At 34.6% G+C, this 19,816-nt stretch overlaps 1 protein-coding gene across 1 annotated transcript in view; it reads left to right on the top strand.

Moving 5' to 3' along the window:
• LOC114333090 (uncharacterized) overlaps positions 1-19,816 on the top strand; it is a 250,686-nt gene that overhangs the window by 174,001 nt on the left and 56,869 nt on the right. Inside the window, exons 24-26 of the mRNA XM_050663634.1 lie at positions 2,567-2,792; positions 6,546-6,754; positions 14,311-14,491. Of these exons, the coding sequence (XP_050519591.1) occupies positions 2,567-2,792; positions 6,546-6,754; positions 14,311-14,491 (616 nt within the window). The remainder of the gene's footprint in view (positions 1-2,566; positions 2,793-6,545; positions 6,755-14,310; positions 14,492-19,816) is intronic.

The raw sequence follows: 19,816 nt of genomic DNA, 5'->3' as shown, positions 1-19,816 counted from the left end.
TGTTCTAAAAGAATATTAAATTTATTTAAATGTATATTTCTTTGTTTTTGGTATGAATTTTGATAAATTATTTGTAAACTAAAAGTAATTCGATCAAAATCAGAATTTGATATCATTCCAAAAAGCAAATCTTCAATACTTACGATGTCTTGTTCGATAAAAAATAAATTTGACCTATGAAATTGTAACCTTTCCCGAATCATCGATAAACTGGCACTATGTAGAATATTTTGAAGTCTTCTGCTTGAATATGCTGGCCGTAACCTCAAGCCCTTTGGTATTAAATTGTTGTTTCTACGTCTTCTTAAAAATTTAATTGAATTCTGACAGTGTGCCAGTTTCTCGTATAAGGTTTCCAATCTCCTAAAATTTTGACAAACGCTAGGCCCATACCGGTTTCTTAATGTTATTCTGAAGCTATTTCCTTGTGGCATTTTTATAATTACGTATTTTTTATGGGAAATAAGCCACAATTTTACTAAAAAATGAATTTATTAACGTTTCGAAGCCCAAATCGGGTTTCGTTGTCAAAATACAAAATACTATTAAAATAAAACAAACATGTTGTTGCTAAGTAAAAAAATTCTTCTAATAATTTATTTAATCTGACTCATTTATATTGGCAATTCAGACGTATATTATACATTTTAAAGTAGAAGACTTTAAAATGAATATTTAATAAATTCATTTTTTAGTAAAATTGTGGCTTATTTCCCATAAAAAATACATAATTATAAAAATGCCACAAGGAAATAGCTTCAGAATAACATATAAATTATAATTTGTATTCAGAGGTTCGGGCGCGAAGGTTTTCGTTGTGAGCCGATCTTGCGCCTCAAAGCGCGCTATTAATATATTTCTATCTTGGCCAAACATAAACTTACGAACATTTTACTAAGCACAAAATATTCATTTTGAGTTTTTATATCATTACTGTTAATTAAAGTATAAATGTTTATTGCTCAAATTTGCTTAAAACCCTTATAAACAAATTAATGTACAAATCTTTTTAGAAAATTATAACTTAAAACGGACATATTTTAACACAAATAAATATATAGTAATTTAACAAACTTTGTTTGAAAATGTAGGTATAAATTAAGCTTTAAAATGGGACTTTGTAAAGCTCATTTGCATGCGTAAAATACGAACGAAAAATCTTGAAAAAATACTTATTTTGCAATTTGCATTATGCACTTTACAATATCTTCTTCAACAATCATCATCATTCTCTTTGGCTTATCCCTATGCAGGGTCGGCTTCCCTAATTGCATTTCTCCATACAATTCTATCTTGAGTCATATCAATATTAATCCCCTTTACCAACATGTCCTGCCTAATCGTCTGCCCCCACGCCTTTTTTGGCCTTCCTCTCCTACTCCTTCCGGGAATCTGCACTTCCGCAATTCTTCGTATTGGGTGATTAGCGTCTCGACGTTGAACATGACCAAACCATCTCAACCTATGCTCTCTCATTTTGGCATCAATTGGTGCCACACCTAGACTTCCCCTAATATACTCATTTTTAATTTTATCTTTTCTGCCACTCCACTCATCCATCTAAGCATTCTCATTTCCGCCACATGCATTCGTTGTTCCTCTTTCTTTTTCACTACACAACATTCAGTTCCGTACATCATAGCCGGTCTTATGGCTGTTTTATAGAATTTTCCCTTCAACTTCATTGGAATTTTCCCGTCACACAGCACACCACTCACTTGCTTCCACTTCATCCATCCAGCCCTAATTCTACTGCATGCATCTCCATCTATTTCTCCATTACTCTGTAATACCTATCCCAGGTACTTAAAACTATTGCTTTTTACAATCAGTTCACCATCCAAGGACACCATGTTATTTGTAGTAACTCCATCTTTAAATGAACATTGCAAATACTCTGTCTTTGTTCTACTAAGTTTTAAACCTTTTTCCTCCAGAGCTTGTCTCCACTGTTCCAGTTTTTGTTCTAAGTCTCTTTCACTATTTCCTACTAACACGTCATGATCAGCATACATTAAGCACCATGGAATGTTACCCTATAGTTTCGCTGTTATCTGGTCCAAAACTAATGAGAATAAATACGGACTAAGCACCGAGCTCTGGTGAAATCCTACGTTCACATGGAATTTATCAGTCTCTCCCACACCTGTCCTAACACTAGTCGTTACTCCCTCATACATATCCCTCACAATCTTTACATATTCACCAGGGAGTTCTTTCTTATTGCCCTTTCTTATTATCTTCGTCAACAATATCTAGTTCTAATTATTGGATTTAAGTTGGGTAAATGATATTTTCTTTGGTTTTTACTAGGGAACAAATTTTATTTAAAAACTTTTCTTTTATCTTTTTTAGTTTACAAGCTTGAATTTTATAAACAATTTATAAACAATTAAATTGTTTATAATAATTTTGTGACCACACAGATCAAAATTCACCCTCAAAATTCGTAATCAGCAGCCAAAAATACATAAGAAATACTTGGATTTGCCCATCAGAATTGAAAAGGTTTCAGGACCTCTATTTGGCGTCTAGACTATTACTTAAATTTGAAATTATTTTTTAGACCGAACGTATTTTAAATACAGATCCTGAAAATATAGTACATTTGGATAAACCTAGAATTATCAAGGAAGCAATATTTGATAGAGTAGCAGTGGAAAACAATTTGAATATTAACTTTTACGATAAACACAACTTTACAGATGCAATGCTCAATAGATTAGTTATAGATGGAAACACTTCTCAAGTAGCACAAGGAACGTATTACTTCGATAATCTGGATAGTGACAGTAAGTATTTATTCAAGGTTTATTCTTTGCATGGATAGATACATAGATATACTAAAATTACAATAAAGATGCACTTCTTCTTCTTCTTAGCCTTCTATCGTCTACGTTTGGACATAGGCCTCTCCCAACTCCTTCCATCGGTCTCTATTCTGAGCTACATTTCAATATTCAGCAACCTTTCCAATTTGTTCCGGCTACTCTTTTACTATCATCAAACCACCTCATCTGTGGTCTTCCTCACAGTCGTTTATTTTCGTAAGGTCTCCAGTATTGTATTGTTGCATTTCAACGTTGGTTTTTTGTCTAGCAGTATGGCCTGCGAAGCTCCATTTAAGTTTGGCAACTTTTGTTGTTATGTCCTCTACTTTTATTTTTGATCTTACCCAGTTGTTTCTCTTTTTATCTGACAGTCGTATACCCAATATTGCTCTGTCCATTGCTCTTTCTGTTGTGGCTAGTTTATTCATATTTGCCTTGGTTAGGGTCCAGGTTTGATATTCATATGTGATAATAGGAAGGATGCACTGGTTGAACACTTTACTCCTCAGGTATTGGGGTATTTTGCGGTTCTTAAGTATCCAACTAAGTTTTTCAAATCCTGCCCATGCTAGTTTCACTCTCCTAGTGATTTCCGCACTTTGGTTCTCTTTGTCACGTTTCAGGATTTGGTCTAGGTAGATATACTCCTGGACTTTTTCTATCTCACTGCCTTTTATAGTTATACGTCTGGGGTCATCTGTGTTTGTCATTATTTTTGTTTTTCTCGTATTCATTTTTAGGCCGACACATTGGGAGCTACCTGCGAGTCCTTCCAACATAGTTTGCAGTTAATCGAATGAGCTCGCTATAATCACAATGTCGTCAGCAAATCTGAGATGGTCTATCTTGTTGCCATTAACGTTAATGCCATAGTGGTTTAGTGGTAGTGGTAGGTAGTGGTTTAGCTTGTTGACCAATTTGTAGTTTTGAAGACGTCTTCTAGGGCTAGGCTGAAAACCTTTGGCGATATTACGTCTCCTTGTCTCACGCATCTCTCAATGAGGATGGGATTTGTATTTTCGTCTAGTTGTATTTTCCAAAAAGATACACTAGAAATAAACAAATCAAGACACGTTGAATATTACAAGGAGCACTCCTAAATCATGATTTATAAAGTATATACACTGTAGTCTGTGTATTATAATTACTCATCATTCTCTTTGCCTTATCCCTATGCGGGGTCGGCTTCCCTAATTGCATTTCTCCACACAATTCTATCTTGGGTCATATCAATGTTAATCTCTACCAACATGTCCTGCCTTATCGTCTCCCCAGGTCTTCTTTGGTCTTCCTCTCCTACTCCTTCCAGGAATCTGCACTTCAGCTATTCTTCGTATTGGGTGATTGGGTGATTGGGTGATTCTCGACTTTGAACATGACCAAACCATCTTAACCTATGCTCTCTCATTTTGGCATCAATTGGTGCCACAATTAGACTTCCCCTAATATACTCATTTCTAATTTTATCCTTCTTTGTCACTCCACTCATCCATCTAAGCATTCTCATTTCCGCCACATGTATTCGTTGTTCCTCTTTCTTCTTCACTGCCCAACATTCAGTTCCGTAGATCATAGCCGGTCTTACGGCTCTTTTATAGAATTTTTCCTTCAGCTTCATTGGAATTTTTCTGCCATACAACACACCACTCGCTTCTTTCCACTTCATCCATCCAGCCCTAATTCTACTGCATGCATCTCTATCTATTTCTCCATTACTCTGTAATACCGATCCCAGGTACTTAAAACTATAGCTTTTTACAATCAGTTCACCATCCAAGGACACCATGTTATTTGTAGTAACTCCATCTTTAAATGAACATTGCAAATACTCTGTCTTTGTTCTACTAAGTTTTAAACCTTTTTCCTCCAGAGCTTGTCTCCACTGTTCCAGTTTTTGTTCTAAGTCTCTTTCACTATTTCCTACTAACACGTCATGATCAGCATACATTAAGCACCATGGAATGTTACCCTATAGTTTCGCTGTTATCTGGTCCAAAACTAATGAGAATAAATACGGACTAAGCACAGAGCCTTGGTGCAATCCTGCTTTCACATGAAATTTATCAGTCTCTCCCACACCTGTCCTAACACTAGTCGTTACTCTCTCATACATGTCCCTCACAATCTTTACATATTCACCAGAGACTCCTTTCTTATTGAGTTCCCACCACAGAATCTCTCGAGGAACTCTATCATATGCTTTCTCAAGATCAATGAATACAATATTAGCGTTTGTTTCTTTACTCCTGTATTTTTTCATCAACTGCCTTATAATGAAAATTGCATCTGTTGTTGATCTGCCCTGCATAAATCCAAATTGATTCTCGGATATTTCGGTCTCTTCACGTATCCGTCTATCAATTACTCTTTCCCATATTTTCATGGTGTGGCTAAGCAGTTTTATAGCCCCGTAGTTTGTACATTGTTGTATATCTCCCTTGTTTTTGTAAACAGGTACCAGTGTACTGCTTCTCCATTCGTCTGGCATTTGTCAAACTTTTATTATTCTATTAAATATTCCTGCTAGCCACCTTGTTCCTGTCTCTCCCAATGCTCTCCATACTTCCCCAGGAATATTATCTGGTCCTACCGCTTTTCTTTTCCTTATTTTTTGAAGCACTTGAGCCACTTCCTCGTTTGTTATTTTGGTGACCATTGCTGCTACTGTCTCCGTTGACTCTACTTTGGCTTTTGCTACTGCTACTTTCGCTTCAGTTTTCGCCACCATATAGTTTTGAAGATCTGTGTCGGATCTGGTTTTTTGCCACTTTTTATATAATTTTCTCTTCTCTTTTATTTTTCCTTGTGCTTCGGTTGACCACCACCAAGTCTCTTTATCCTCAAACTTTTTTCCTGACGTTTTCCCAAGAATTTAAATAGCAGTCTAATACTACTGGCCATTTTTCTCCAAATTGTATTTGGGCTTCCTTTCATGTTCCAACATATTTTTTCTACTATTCTTCTCCTGAATAGACCTTCTTTCTCATCTTTTAGCATCCACCACTTGATTTTTTGTGGTCCTCTCCGATATTTTTGTTTAGTTTCGTTTTTTACTTCGATGTCTAGAACAAGCAGCTTATGTTGTTGGCTTACTGTCTCACTAGCTGTTACATTGTAGTCCTTGCATTCACATATGTCTTCTTTCCTTATCATGAAGTAGTCTATTTGGGATTGATGTTGTCCACTTTTGTAGGTAATAAGTTGAGTTTCTCTCTTTTTAAAGAATGTGTTAACAATCGCCATATCCATTGCTGTTGCTAATTCAAACATGTCATCTCCAGCTTCATTTGTAGTTCCAAAGCCTAATCCCCCATGTACTGCTTCGTATCCTGCCTTGGCTTGGCCCACATGTGTATTGAAATCATTTCCTATTATAACTTTCTCCTCTGACGGAATATCACTCAGGACGTCTCCTAATTGGTCATAGAAAGCTCTTCTTTCATTCTCACCCAGACCTGTTTGAGAAGCATTCACACACACACAACATTCAATACCTCTTTATCAATTACAAATTTCACTGACATCATTCTATCACTCGTTCTTACAACTTCCACTACGTTATCTTTCATTTCACTATCAGAAATTATACCAACTCCATTTCTAGTGTTACTACTCCCTGCATACCAAAATTTGTAACCTTCACCTGTGTATTATAATTACTATTTTTACATATCTATAGATACAATTTACCTTTAACGTATTTGTTTGTTTCAGACTTCATTACGCCGTTTATTAATGGTATTCCAATCAATGACATAATTTTTGACCTAAGAGTCCAAAATATATCAGGAAACAAACATTTTATTCGACCCATTCGAATATCTGGCAATGTCTCCATTGATTTTATAAATGGTGCAAATGTAACTGAGCGCTTTGAGAATGCAATACCACTTGAAGGACCCGTAATTAGTAATGGAAATGTTGTAAGTAATTCATAAATAATACTGTAAATAATACTGTAAATAATATCTGGATCATAGCTATTACTTTTGTAATAGATTTCTGTTTAGATACTCCTTATACTCTTTTTTTAATAAAGCAAGGTAGAGCTTCTTTTCAAAGAAAGAGTCTGTGTAAACGATGGAAATCAATTTTTTCTCTTCATGGGGTACTGTCTCCTTTGGTGAAGGTTAGCGACTACACTGGCAAATATATCTCTGTCCAATGCGGCTCTAAATAAAGAAGTTGAATCAAGACCGGCCCAGTGAGATTTTTAAGCCATCTTAATCAATTGGGAATCAATTAAATAGAGCAAAAGCATAATTTAGTACTCAATTAAGTATTTTCTTTGGGAAATAAGCCACAATTTTACTAAAAAATAAATTTATTAACGTTTCGAAGCCCAAATCGGGTTTCGTTGTCAAAATGCAAAATACTATTAAAATAAACAAAAATGTTGTTGCTAAGTAAAAAAATTCTTCTAATAATTTATTTAATCTGACTCATTTATGTTGGCAATTCAGACGTATATTATATATTTTAAAGTAGAAGACTTGAAAATGATATCGTCAATATTTATGAGTTGCGTTCCTGGGACGACTTTACGAAAAGATAGTTCATTCGATTACATGAAATCAATCCCAACTCAAGAATATCCGTCGTAAAAAAATCATAGCATGTGATCTGTCTTTAAAAAGACAACCAAATGCAACGATGACAGTAAAATTCTCGCGTTAGAGATTCCATAGTAAATCACGAGGGAAAACCAGGAAAAAACCTCGTGACACTATCCCGACATCGTAAGTATTTGGTCTTACATTTAATTTACCTTCAAAAAACTAATACCAAATTATGACTTTAATATGTTTGAATTATAAATAATATTAATAATACATAGATATACAATACGTATACTAAAATATAAAATTTGTACTAACTCGATATGTTAAGTTTCTCGGATAGTCCTTTTATATATGGTATTGTTATTTTCCTCGTATTATTTCTTGTGAATGTTGTAGGATCCCGTTCTAAGTTGTTCTGTTCCATTAGATCCAATCTTGTCAATTCCTTATTTATAAACGATAAAGGATAATCATTTTTTAATAAAACAGATGTTAACAATTGTTTCTCTTCTAAAAATGAATTTTTGTTAGAACAAGTAATTTTGGCTCTATCATATAAGGATTTGATGATTCCCTTTTTAACGTTGATTCTGAATATTATATACATTCCTGAATATTATAAACGATCAAGAAGAGACAATAAAATTTACAATGGAAAAGGAATACAATAACACTTTGCCTTTCATCGATGTTTTAGTCTCAAAGAAGGATACTGGATATGAGACTCAAGTGTATAGAAAACCAACACACACCAACAGATATCTCAATTACAAATCAAATCACAACATCAACGTTAAAAAGGGAATCATTAAATCCTTATATGGTAGAGCCAAAATTACTTGTTCTAACGAAAATTCATTTTTAGAAGAAAAACAATTGTTAACATCTGTTTTATTAAAAAATGATTATCCTTTATCGTTTATAAATAAGGAATTGACAAGATTGGATCGAATGGAACAGAACAACTTAGAACGGGATCCTACAACATTCACAAGAAATAATACGAGGAAAATAACAATACCATATATAAAAGGACTATCCGAGAAACTTAAAACAATAGGAAATAAATTCAACATTTCAACAATATTCAAAACAACAAACACATTGAGATCTATTCTATCTAAAACTAAACCTGACAATGAACAAGAAAGAACAAAGAATTGCATTTATAAAATACCTTGTGAATGTGAACAATTTTATTTAGGTGAAACATCAAGACCATTAAACGTTAGAATAAGTGAACATCAGTCTTATATTAAAAATAGAGAATTTGATAGATCTCAAATATGTCAACACGCATGGGATAATGAACATAGAGTTCAGTGGAGAGATTCAAGTATATTCCTGAAAGAAACAGATAGTAAAAAGAGCAAAAATAAAAGAAGCGGCTCTAATTATGCTAAATGAAACCAATTGTGTCGCAAATTCCTCGGTAGAATGCAGTAGGATGTGGTTACCCATACTGAAAGAGGAAGTCAATAGAAAGAAAATACTATGATTAGTAAGTCAATAACATATCGAGTTAGTACAAATTTTATATTTTAGTATACTTATTGTATATCTATGTATTATTAATATTATTTATAATTCAAACATATTAAAGTCATAATTTGGTATTAGTTTTTTGAAGGTAAATTATATGTAAGACCAAATACTTACGATGTCGGGATAGTATCACGAGGTTTTTTTCTGGTTTTCCCTCGTGATTTACTATGGAATCTCTAACGCAAGAATTTTACTGTCAACGTTGCATTTGGTTGTCTTTTTAAAGACAGATCACATGCTATGATTTTTTTTACGACGGATATTCTTGAGTTGGGATTGATTTCATGTAATCGAATAAACTATCTTTTAGTAAAGTCGTCCCAGGAACGCAACTCATAAATATTGGCGATATCATTTTAAAGTCTTCTACTTTAAAATATATAATATACGTCTGAATGGCCAATATAAATGAGTCAGATTAAATAAATTATTAGAAGAATTTTTTTACTTAGCAACAACATTTTTGTTTATTTTAATAGTATTTTGTATTTTGACAACGAAACCCGATTTGGGCTTCGAAACGTTAATAAATTAATTTTTTAGTATAATTGTGGCTTATTTCCCATAGAAAATACTTGATTATAAAAATGCCACAAGGAAATAGCTTCAGAACAACATTAGTACTCAATAATACGTAGGATTACGAAATACTATTAGGAGATTTTAATGCTAAATTGGGCAAAAAAGAAGAAATATTATGAACATTTAATTGGTAATTATGGCTAAGGGAAAAGAAACAGTAGAGGAGAAATGCTTCTCAATTTTATGAATGAACATAACATTTGCTCAATGAACTCCTTTTTCAATAAAAAACCGAGCAGAAAAGGACATGGATGAGCTTCGATAAAAAGACAAAGAATGAAATAGATCTTAACGAAAAATAGAAACCTAGTCAAAGACGTATCGGTATTAAATCAGTTTGACCTAGTAAGTGACCATAGACTAATAAGAACAAAACTAATAATAATAAAAACTAGAAAGAAAACGAATGCATGAAAAAAGATACAAATGGACATCTGAAGAAATAAAAAATAGTGAATTTAATAAAAATATAATGCATGCATTAAATCAAGTTAACATGCAGCAGATAAGCTTCAATGATATTGATCATTTGAATAACCTTATAACCGAAACACTGAATAAAAGCATTCTGCAACTGAAAAAACCAAAAACAACACAAAATGAATTAGACAAAGAAATATTACAACAAATAGAAAAAAGGAAGATGTTAAATAAATCCAATGAAATGGGAACCGAAGAACATAGAGAACTTAATAGGCAGATTAGAAAAGGAATCAGAAAACAAAAAAGAAAAGAAGAAGAAAAATTAATAACAACAACTATTGAAAAAAAAAATAGTGTGAAATGCCTCAGACCGACACTAGGACGACGTCAGATAATATCATTAATGGGAAAAGACGAAAATGAAATCACAACTAGAGAAAACATACTGAAACGAATAGAAGAATTTTACACGGAACTTTACAGAACACATCAACAAGACGATGAAATGAGACCAGCACGTAAATTAATAAAAAATGTGGGATCGGAAATAATGCCAAAAGTAACAATTTCAGAGGTAATATGAAGAGAAATAAAGCTGCAGGAGAAGACAGGATTACCTCAGATATGTTATTAGAAGGAGGTAAGGAGCTAATTGCAATTGTAACTAATAAGCTTATAGACAGTGGTTTACACCAGTGCAAAGTCCCTAAGAGCTGGAACAACTCTAAAGTAATCTTATTACACAAGAAAGATGATAATCGAAAGTTGGAAAATTACAGGCCCATCAGTCTACTGTCACACCTGTTTAAAATACTCACCAAAGTCATAACTACCCGACTAACAAGGAAATTAGATGAATATCAACCATACTAATAGGCAGGTTTTAGAAAAGGCTATTCAACTTCCGATCACCTGTTAACCACAAAAATAGTAATAGAAAAATATAACGAATACAAGTTTCCAGTTTTTATAGCATTTGTAGACTACGAAAAAGCTTTCGATACCATAGAACAGAGGGCCGTAATAAACGCAATGCAAAATTGTAAAATAGACAGCAGATATATTAACTTAATAAAAGAAACTATGAACCAACCTACAGCTACATACTACCTAAATGAAAATGAATACACGAACCTGTACCATTAAACAGGGGAGTCAAACAGGGAGACACTCTATCACCCAAACTGTTCACCTTAGTTTTGGAGGACGTTTTTAAAAACCTAAATTGGAAATATAAGGGAATAAACATCAATGGCCGCTACCTCAGTAATACAATTTGCGGATGACATCATCCTGAGAGCTACCTACTGACCTACAAGAACTGCAAACCATGCTTTTAGAACTACATACCGAATCTTCTAAAATAGGACTGAAAATGAATTTAAACAAAAAAAAAGTTATACACTCCGAAGAATCAATGGCAATAATAAACGACAAAGTTATAGAAAAAGTTGAAGAATATATATACTTAGGTAAAAAATAATAGATAGATAGATAGATAGATAGATATGTTTATTGTTTCTAATGAAAAATCATATAACAAGAGGTTGAGTACAAATTATTACACATAAATAGTCGACGCTTAATGGAGATTTAGTTACAATTATTCATTTAATATAAATGAACGCAATCTGAGTGCATTAATAAAAAATGTACACAGTTCCTTAATCTCAGTGGGAGAATGGGTTGTATTTAAAAACAGAAAAAAGCTCTCGGTATTCTCTACAAATGATCGAATAAGGGGTGATCTAAAACACGAGTATAATGGACATTCCAACAAAATGTGGGAAAGAGTCTCTAATTTGTGTAAATTACATATTGAACAATTTTCAGTTTGGTCGATGTGATACGAAATCCCTTTATAATAAAATTTTATGTAAAGTTTAGAGCAAAGTCTGATTTGTGAATAAAGTCTTGTAATATATATGGGAGTTTTTATTTGTAAATAGCTTTGTGGTTGCCTATTGTGTGAGAAATGTTTATAGTGCAAAGAATAGCGAGAACTTGTTAATGCTGATAAGTCATCTTGGAAGAGTTTTTCTTTCATTTTTAATAACAAACCGTTTCTTTGATGCCTCAGTAACCCCCATGATAAATTTTCCCAAGATTCTATTGCATCAATTTCAGAAAAATAATTTTTTAGCTGAACTACCCAGTTATAATTCTCATTATTGTCATTATTGTTACATAGCTGACGAAGACGGTTATAACAAATTCTTGGATACCTAGAGGAGTCCATAAGTAAAATTCTCTCAAGCCAATTAAGTGATATTTTAAAAACTAAGTACTTTAAGTGAACTTGGCCAACTTCTAGCCTAACATAAGTATTGGGGGTATTTTTTGGTAGATGCAGCAGTCTCTTAAAGAAATTAGTTTGAATTTGTTCTAGAGTATTTGAGTAGCGCAGACCCCAGACAGATATACACTGAGAAAGACAGTTTAAAATAATGGAATTATATAATGTAATTCTCGTCTCCCATGAATTTACTATTGCATTAGACAAGAGGTTCATTACTGCTCCTATAGACTGCTTGGCTCTAGCAATCGTAGTAACGGCCATCTCTCGAAATAACGAGGAACCACTAAACGTTACACCCAGATAATTAAATTTATTAACGCTTTCAAGTTTTTGACCATTTAGTAGGAATCCTCGCTCCTTGGAGAAATGGCCACCCCTCGAGAAGACTAAGATTTTGCTTTTGGAAGTGTTTATAGTCAGTTTATTCTGTGAGGTGTAGGTTTCCAATATTCGTAATTTGCGGGTCATGTCAACTTCTGATTCTCCTAATATTATCAAATCGTCGGCATAGAGTAATAGAAGAATATCAGTATTACCATCAATATTAATTCCCTTTGCCCCTGCCTCCCTAAAAAAGGCCTCCACATCTGAAAGAAAAATTGAGAACAAAGTCGGGCTTAAGCATTCTCCTTGAAGAACACCTTCCGTTATTTTATATTGTCGTGACAATTGTGAATTTGAGCGAACATGGAGCGAACAGGTAAAAAATAATACTAAATAGGGAAATTCAAACGGAAGAAATAAAAAGCAGAAGAAAGTTAGCATGGGTAGCATTCGGCAAACTGTACTATATACTCAGAAATGAACAAATTCAGCTACATCTTAGATCTAAAGTTTTTGATGCATGCATTATTCCGATATTAACATATGGGGCACAAACATGGACAATCACAAAAAAAAATATGAATATACTCAGAGTCATTCAACACGCGATGGAAAGAGCAATGCTAGGAATATCACTTAAGGACAGGAAAACAAACACATGAATAAGACAGAAAACCCAAGTCACCGATGTGGTACAAAAATCATTAAACCTGAAATGGGAATACGCTAGACATGTAGCTAGGAGCGATCAAAACAAATGGCACAGAACAATTCTAACCTGGAGACCATACCAACACAAAAGACCCAGAGGCAGACCTCCTATGAGATGGACAGATGATCTGAAACAGACTACCGGGAAAAATTGGTTACAAGTAGCGTACAATAGCGCCGTAAGAGCAGTAAACCTGACGAGCCATTGTTCGACTAACTCCTATTTCATCTAAAATTGGTGGAGGAGTTAGTCAACCAATGGGCGCCGTAAATTATCGCGCCGTAAAAAATCGCCCTTGTGGCCAAAGCGTTACAGCGCTGTAAATTGTCGCTTGTGTGGCCGTAGACTAACCAGTTGTCTGGTAATTTGCCACTGCTGTATATCTTGTTAAGGAAAAAGTTAATACTCGCAACACTCTCATTATCTAATAGTTGTAACAATTCTGTGGGTACTTCGTCAGGACCAGAAGCCTTCCGTCGTTTCGCTTGGTCGATGGCCTTCTGAACTTCTGAGATTATGATCGGTGGAACTGTATCCCTGCTAGGTGGTATTTCTTCGTAGATTCTTTGATCATCTTTAAATAATTCTGTTATGTAATTGTCCCATTCAGTACAGCGCTTCTTAATATCACATATAATTCTACCATCAGAGTCTTGCAATATACTTTGCCTGTAAATTCTGCTCTTGCCTGATAATTCTTTTATTTTTTTTGTGCAAATGGAAGCTGTCGTGTTATTGCTCCAGTTTCTCAATTTCTAAACAAGATTCTTGTAACCATCGGTCTTTTGCAGTTTTAATTCTTTTTCGGATTTTTTTATGTGTTTCATTGTATTTTTCTCTGTTTATGAATTTGTACTGCCTCTGAACGTCCATTTGATCTAAGATATCCTGTGTCATCCAGTAATTTTTAACTCTTCGTTGTTTTAGAAGATTTTCTAGAGCTGCGGTAATTATTGTCGTTTTCATTTCTTCCCAGCAATCATTTATGTTGTTGATATCAATAAGTATATCTAAATGTATGTATATTTTTAGACAATTCTTTTACCAACTAGCAATAATGGTTCAATTCAAGCAGAATTTATAAATGGACAACCTGTTGCACGAATTAACAACATACTATCTTCGAGTGATAGGAGACTTGAAATGGAAGAAATATTCAGCATGAAGACTGAGTTGGAAACAATGGTCAAAAAGATGGTCCCGTTAGTTAAAAGTAAGTATTTACGCTATGCGGCAAAATAAACAGTACTGAAATTCGTATGCCTCAAATTTGTACGTGTCAGGCACCGAAAGGTACTGAGTGGTTTCCGAACGATAACGCAGGGGTCACCAATTAGTTTCCCTGAAGGTCCGTTTCGAAATCCTCTGACACTTCCGGGGTCCGGATTTATGCTGTCTGTGTCTGGCTGTTCTGATTGGGTTTCTTTGCGGATTCTTGTTAAAAAATATCCCCTATAAACAAATCAGAAGGGTGCCGGGCAAAATTTTTGGGCAGAAATTGTTTAACATTTTTTTTTATTTAAAACATCACTTGTTTGGCCCCGAAAATATGTTTTTAGCATTTTTGGGCCATCTTAAACAAAAAAGATCTGTCATTTTATAAAAACTAAAGAGATTTCAAGCATCGCAAATGCATATTTTCGCATTTTTCAGATTTTAAATCGCTTATAACTCGAAAACTATCAACTTTTCAGAAATATAACAAGAGACTTTTTTTGTTTATAATTACCCAAGAAACCTAAACATACATTTTTCGAGGCACAAAAAAGTAATTTTGAAATTGCTTAAAAAATTGTTTTACCCGGCACCCCTCTTAGTCGAGGCATTGAAGCACAAAAAAAGGCCTTACTGTCGATTTTTGGCGCAGTAAGACGGATTTTATTGCAGTTTGGTGCGTTGGATTCGTGAGAATGTCAGGAAATTTTGTGAACTAATGTAATGAATAAGAAATCTCAAATTGCATTTGTGCATAAGAAAAATGCATTCCAAAAATGCATTTCGGTAAATAGTGAGAAAAATTGACTCAATTTTCTTACTCGGGGGTTTTTTGGGTCGCTGAAAACGAATATGAGGTTGGCGAGAGTGTGCAAACTATCTGGTGCCTGCAGCGGGTGTAATAAACGTCTTCCTCTGGAGTATTGTGGTAATTTATCATAGAATTGGCTTAAACTCATTACTAGGGGGTTTTTGGGGTCGCTGAAAATGAATATGAGGTCGGCGAGAGTGTGAAAATTACCTGGTGCCTGCAGCGGGTGTAATAAACGTCTTCCTATGGATTATTGTGATAATTTATCATATAATTGGATTAAGCTCATTACTAGGGGGATTTGGGGTCGCTGAAAATAAATATGAGGTCGGCGAGAGTGTGCAAACTACCTGGTGCCTGCAGCAGGTGTAATGAACGTCTTCCTCTGGACTATCATGGTAATTTGTTAAATAATTGGCCCAAACTTGTTACTCGGGGCTCTTTGGGGTCTTATGCACTTAATGGCTATTGCCAGAAATAAAAAGATTGTCACTGGAAAAATTCTTTCATCTGTTGATGCATTTACCCAGCATTTAAAAAGGGTATATTTACAAACACAAATTTGGCTCCATGGGGACCGTTCAAGTATTACGTAACGCAGGTTAGGGGGGGGGTTAAAAATCTTCAAAAATTGCGTTACGTAATAGAAAGCCCCATTAAGATGCGTTACGTAGGGAAGGAGAGGGGGTTAAAAATCTTCAAAAACCGCGTTACGTAATACTTAAACGCTCCCATGGAGCTGTCCATGAGGACAGTAACATGAACCCAACCGATTGGGGATGGGAATTACAAAATAATGTATTAATTCCAGTTAGAATGACTCAGCCACCTGGTCCTTCAAACATTTTAAATTTAATATTCTGTAGTTGTAAGTCAGACTGCGGCAACTCATGCGGGTGCAGGAAGCATGGGTTAGTTTGTAATTTAGTATGCAAAAATTGTGTAGGCTCTGATTGCACAAATATTTCATTGGACTCGAGAGAGGAAAGCAATAATAAAGAAGAAGATGATAATGATGAAGAAAATGAATTTTAAAGATAAATTACGATAAATTTTGTATAATGAACTTTTTTAACCATAAATATATTATAATAATAAAAATTTATGTTTATTTATAATAAAAATACCACCCTTTTCGATCACTATAGTTACATCGAAGAAAATAGATTACCTAAAAAACCTCCGAGTAACAAGTTTAAACTAATTATATGATAAATTACCATAATACTCCAGAGGAAGACGTTTATTACACCCGCTGAAGGCCCCAGGTACTTTGCACACTCTCGCCGACCTCATATTCATTTTCAGCGACCCCAAAAACTCCCGAGTAAAAAAATTGAGTCAATTTTTCCCACTATTTACCGAAATGCATTTTTGAAATGCATTTTTCTTATGCACAGATGCAATTTGAGATTTCTTATTCATTACATTAGTTCACAAAATTTCCTGACATTCTCAGGAATCCAACGCACCAATCCGCATTAAAATCCGTCTTACTGCAAAAAAATCGACACTTATATCCTTCAATACCTCGACTATCTGATTTGTTTAAAGGGGACATTTTTGAACAGAAATCCGCAAAGAAATCGAGTCAGAAATATTTTTCGTACGAAAGTGGCTTCACACATGGACTAATATGGAAAGGAAAACTAATATCTAATATCTGATTGTTTTTTGGTTACTGTATACTTTTCTGTAAGTTTTCCTGTCACAATAAATAAAATATAAATTCATTTTGTATTGTTTTGATGTTGTTATCAGTATATTTTGAAGACAGCAGTATTGTAAATTGTTACTGAGAATATTTTAAAAGTTAGGAATTTACATTTTGAATGCTAATGAAGTTTTTAGACATCTTCACTTTTGTAGAAAGGAAACTGAGGAATTTAAATAAATAATATCATAGTACAAAATGCTAATAATTAAGATGTTATCTTTTCTACATTAGTTTCAATGCAAGGTGTTTGTTGCAAACTTATTAAATCTGAAAATTATACTAATTAAATGCACATCTGAAAAGTATGTACTCCTACTTAACATACCTATAGTAGAGAGGAAATGAATGTAAAAAAAATGCACATGACAAATTTTATATTACAGTTTACTTAATTTCAACAATAAGGGGGGCAACTCTTTACAAGGTTAAATTATCAGAGAGAAAAATGACATTTTTTATGTACAGCCTGTCTTAAGTTTGGAGTCCGTTTAGTGCAACTGAGTCTCATTAGGGAGTTGAGATATTCATCTGTTAAGTGAGATCTCTACCGATTTTTAATAAAGTTCATTCTTGATAAAGCGGTTTCGCACACATAAGTTGAGCCAAACATAGTACACAATTGCATTGCCAAACATTTTCAAAATTGACAAACTCTAGGTATATTCTGAATTTATTGACGGTCTGCACAAAACTCGCCCACGGTCCGGATGCGGACCGCGGTCCGCTAATTGGTGACCCCTGGTATAACGTATAGTATGTAGTGATAATGTTAGGCGCTTCAGAATGGTTCTCAGTTTTTCAGAAGAAAATTTTATGGTGAAGTACTATTCAACGGCTGATCCAGCAACCTTGCAAGGAGGGGGCAATGAAATAAAAATTTTTTCGTCACTCGCGTACGCAGGATTCTTTTTCTTCATGTACCATGTCTTTTCAGAACGTTGTTTTATATCGTAGCTACCTTAATTATTTTATTCACTGCCACCCTAAATCAACCACGAAGTGCTTCTTCGTCCTGGACTGCGTTTGGCTTCTATTTTCACTTGCATAATATTTTGTAGCAGCCTACGTTTGAAACTTCTCATTACATGTCCAAAATACTCCACTTTTCTCTTCTTAATGCCTTCTATAATCTCAGTAGTCTTGCTGAGACGTTCTAGTATGGTGGAGTGTCGAATCTTCTTTACCCAAGATACTTTTAAAATTCTTCTATAGCACCACATTTCGACCTTCATTCATAACCTCAAGGCGATTTAAGTAGATCGATTTTAACGAAAAGTATTGGATTTAAAATATTGTTTATTATTTTTATTTCAGTTATTTTAATTGTTTAATTCTAGTAAACTTTGTATCTAGGGCTTTTCGTCTTCCTCGTTTTACGAGAGTTGTCGCTGTTTTGCGTCTCAAAGGTGGAATCATTGCATCGCGGTGATTTCCCTTAAATAGGCAGGCTGCTGATATTTGGTTTAGAGTTGTGACTGCATAGCTCCACCGATGACGCATGAGATGCAGAAATAGCTATCTGGAGATGGTGGTCCAACTCTGAATCAAATAAAAACAAAAACTGCCTTTTGCTCCTTCCTAGATCGTTTTTATTCACAGTCCAAGACTCGACACCATACAGTAAGACTGAGAACACGTACTTCGGAGAAGGAATTCTGTTTTATGTTTCAGTTATTCAGTTTTCAACATAGGCGTAACCAGGGGGTGGTTTTGGGGGTTATAACCCCCCTTTTGGACGTACTTTGAGCTCTATACGCTTAACACCATTATTGTTCCATACCCCCAGAGACCTTCAAGTAGATGTAACCCCCCCTTAGGATCATCCTGGTTACACCTCTGGTTATCAACAGGACACAAAACCCACTGTTTATTTTCAATCGTAATTATCTCTTTCTTAAAAAAAAATGCAACACCAGGCGAAGTCTCAGGGAGGGGGCAATTGACCCCATTGAACCCCCCTTGGATCCGCGTCTGGTACTATTTTCAGTCATACGGAAAACGTCACGAAAACGGCCCAAGCTTAAAATCAACAACGGTTTCAGCAGGATGGGACAACCTGTCACACTTCCAGAGAGTCTCTTCGAATACTGCGCGATCATTTTGGCAGTTATCACTCACCAGAACTAACGCCACCAGATGCGTACATATGGGGAATGCTGAAGGAGTCAGACCACGGTTTCACCAATCCACCGTTTGTCATTCGGAATTGCGGCATAGAATTAAAGATTTTTTCGTGCCAGAGGAAGTTGCGGATCTAGAAATTTGCCTTGAGAGAAGAAATTTGCATTAGGGGGAACTTTCAATGAAAATCCAACCAATAGACATAAAAAAGATAGACTCAGATTACATAAAAGACATAAATAATAACTTTGAGGCATTAAGTTCCCTTAACTTTCCTACCTAGCGCGTTTATTGTTTTGATAAAAATCTGTTTGATCGGGAACGTGCGTCGTCGTGAATAATGTTTGTAAGGCTATATCATGTATACTAGATATATAAATAATCATAAACATTTCAATATTCATTTCAGTCCTGTTTATTTTGCCGCTTACTGTATTGTCCAGATTTAGCCATACGGCTCACACTCCCTCTAAGGGAAAAATTGACTCATCCCAGATACCTACGATATTAAAAGGATTAAGCTCTGGTAGGACTCTTTCCGTGTTATCGAGCCCTAGATGAATTGGTATGCTGGACTATCTCCCAAAAATTTTCGTACACATCTGGCCGTCGAGAGTAGTACAGCTTTCTGCATGGTCTTGTAAAGATGTTCATTTAGAGCCAGCTTTTTTATG

This window comes from Diabrotica virgifera, chromosome 10 (assembly GCF_917563875.1).
Source record: "Diabrotica virgifera virgifera chromosome 10, PGI_DIABVI_V3a".
Taxonomy (NCBI): domain Eukaryota; kingdom Metazoa; phylum Arthropoda; class Insecta; order Coleoptera; family Chrysomelidae; genus Diabrotica; species Diabrotica virgifera.
Note: the sequence above shows the minus strand (reverse complement) of the source record. Positions and strands in the feature narration are given on the sequence as shown.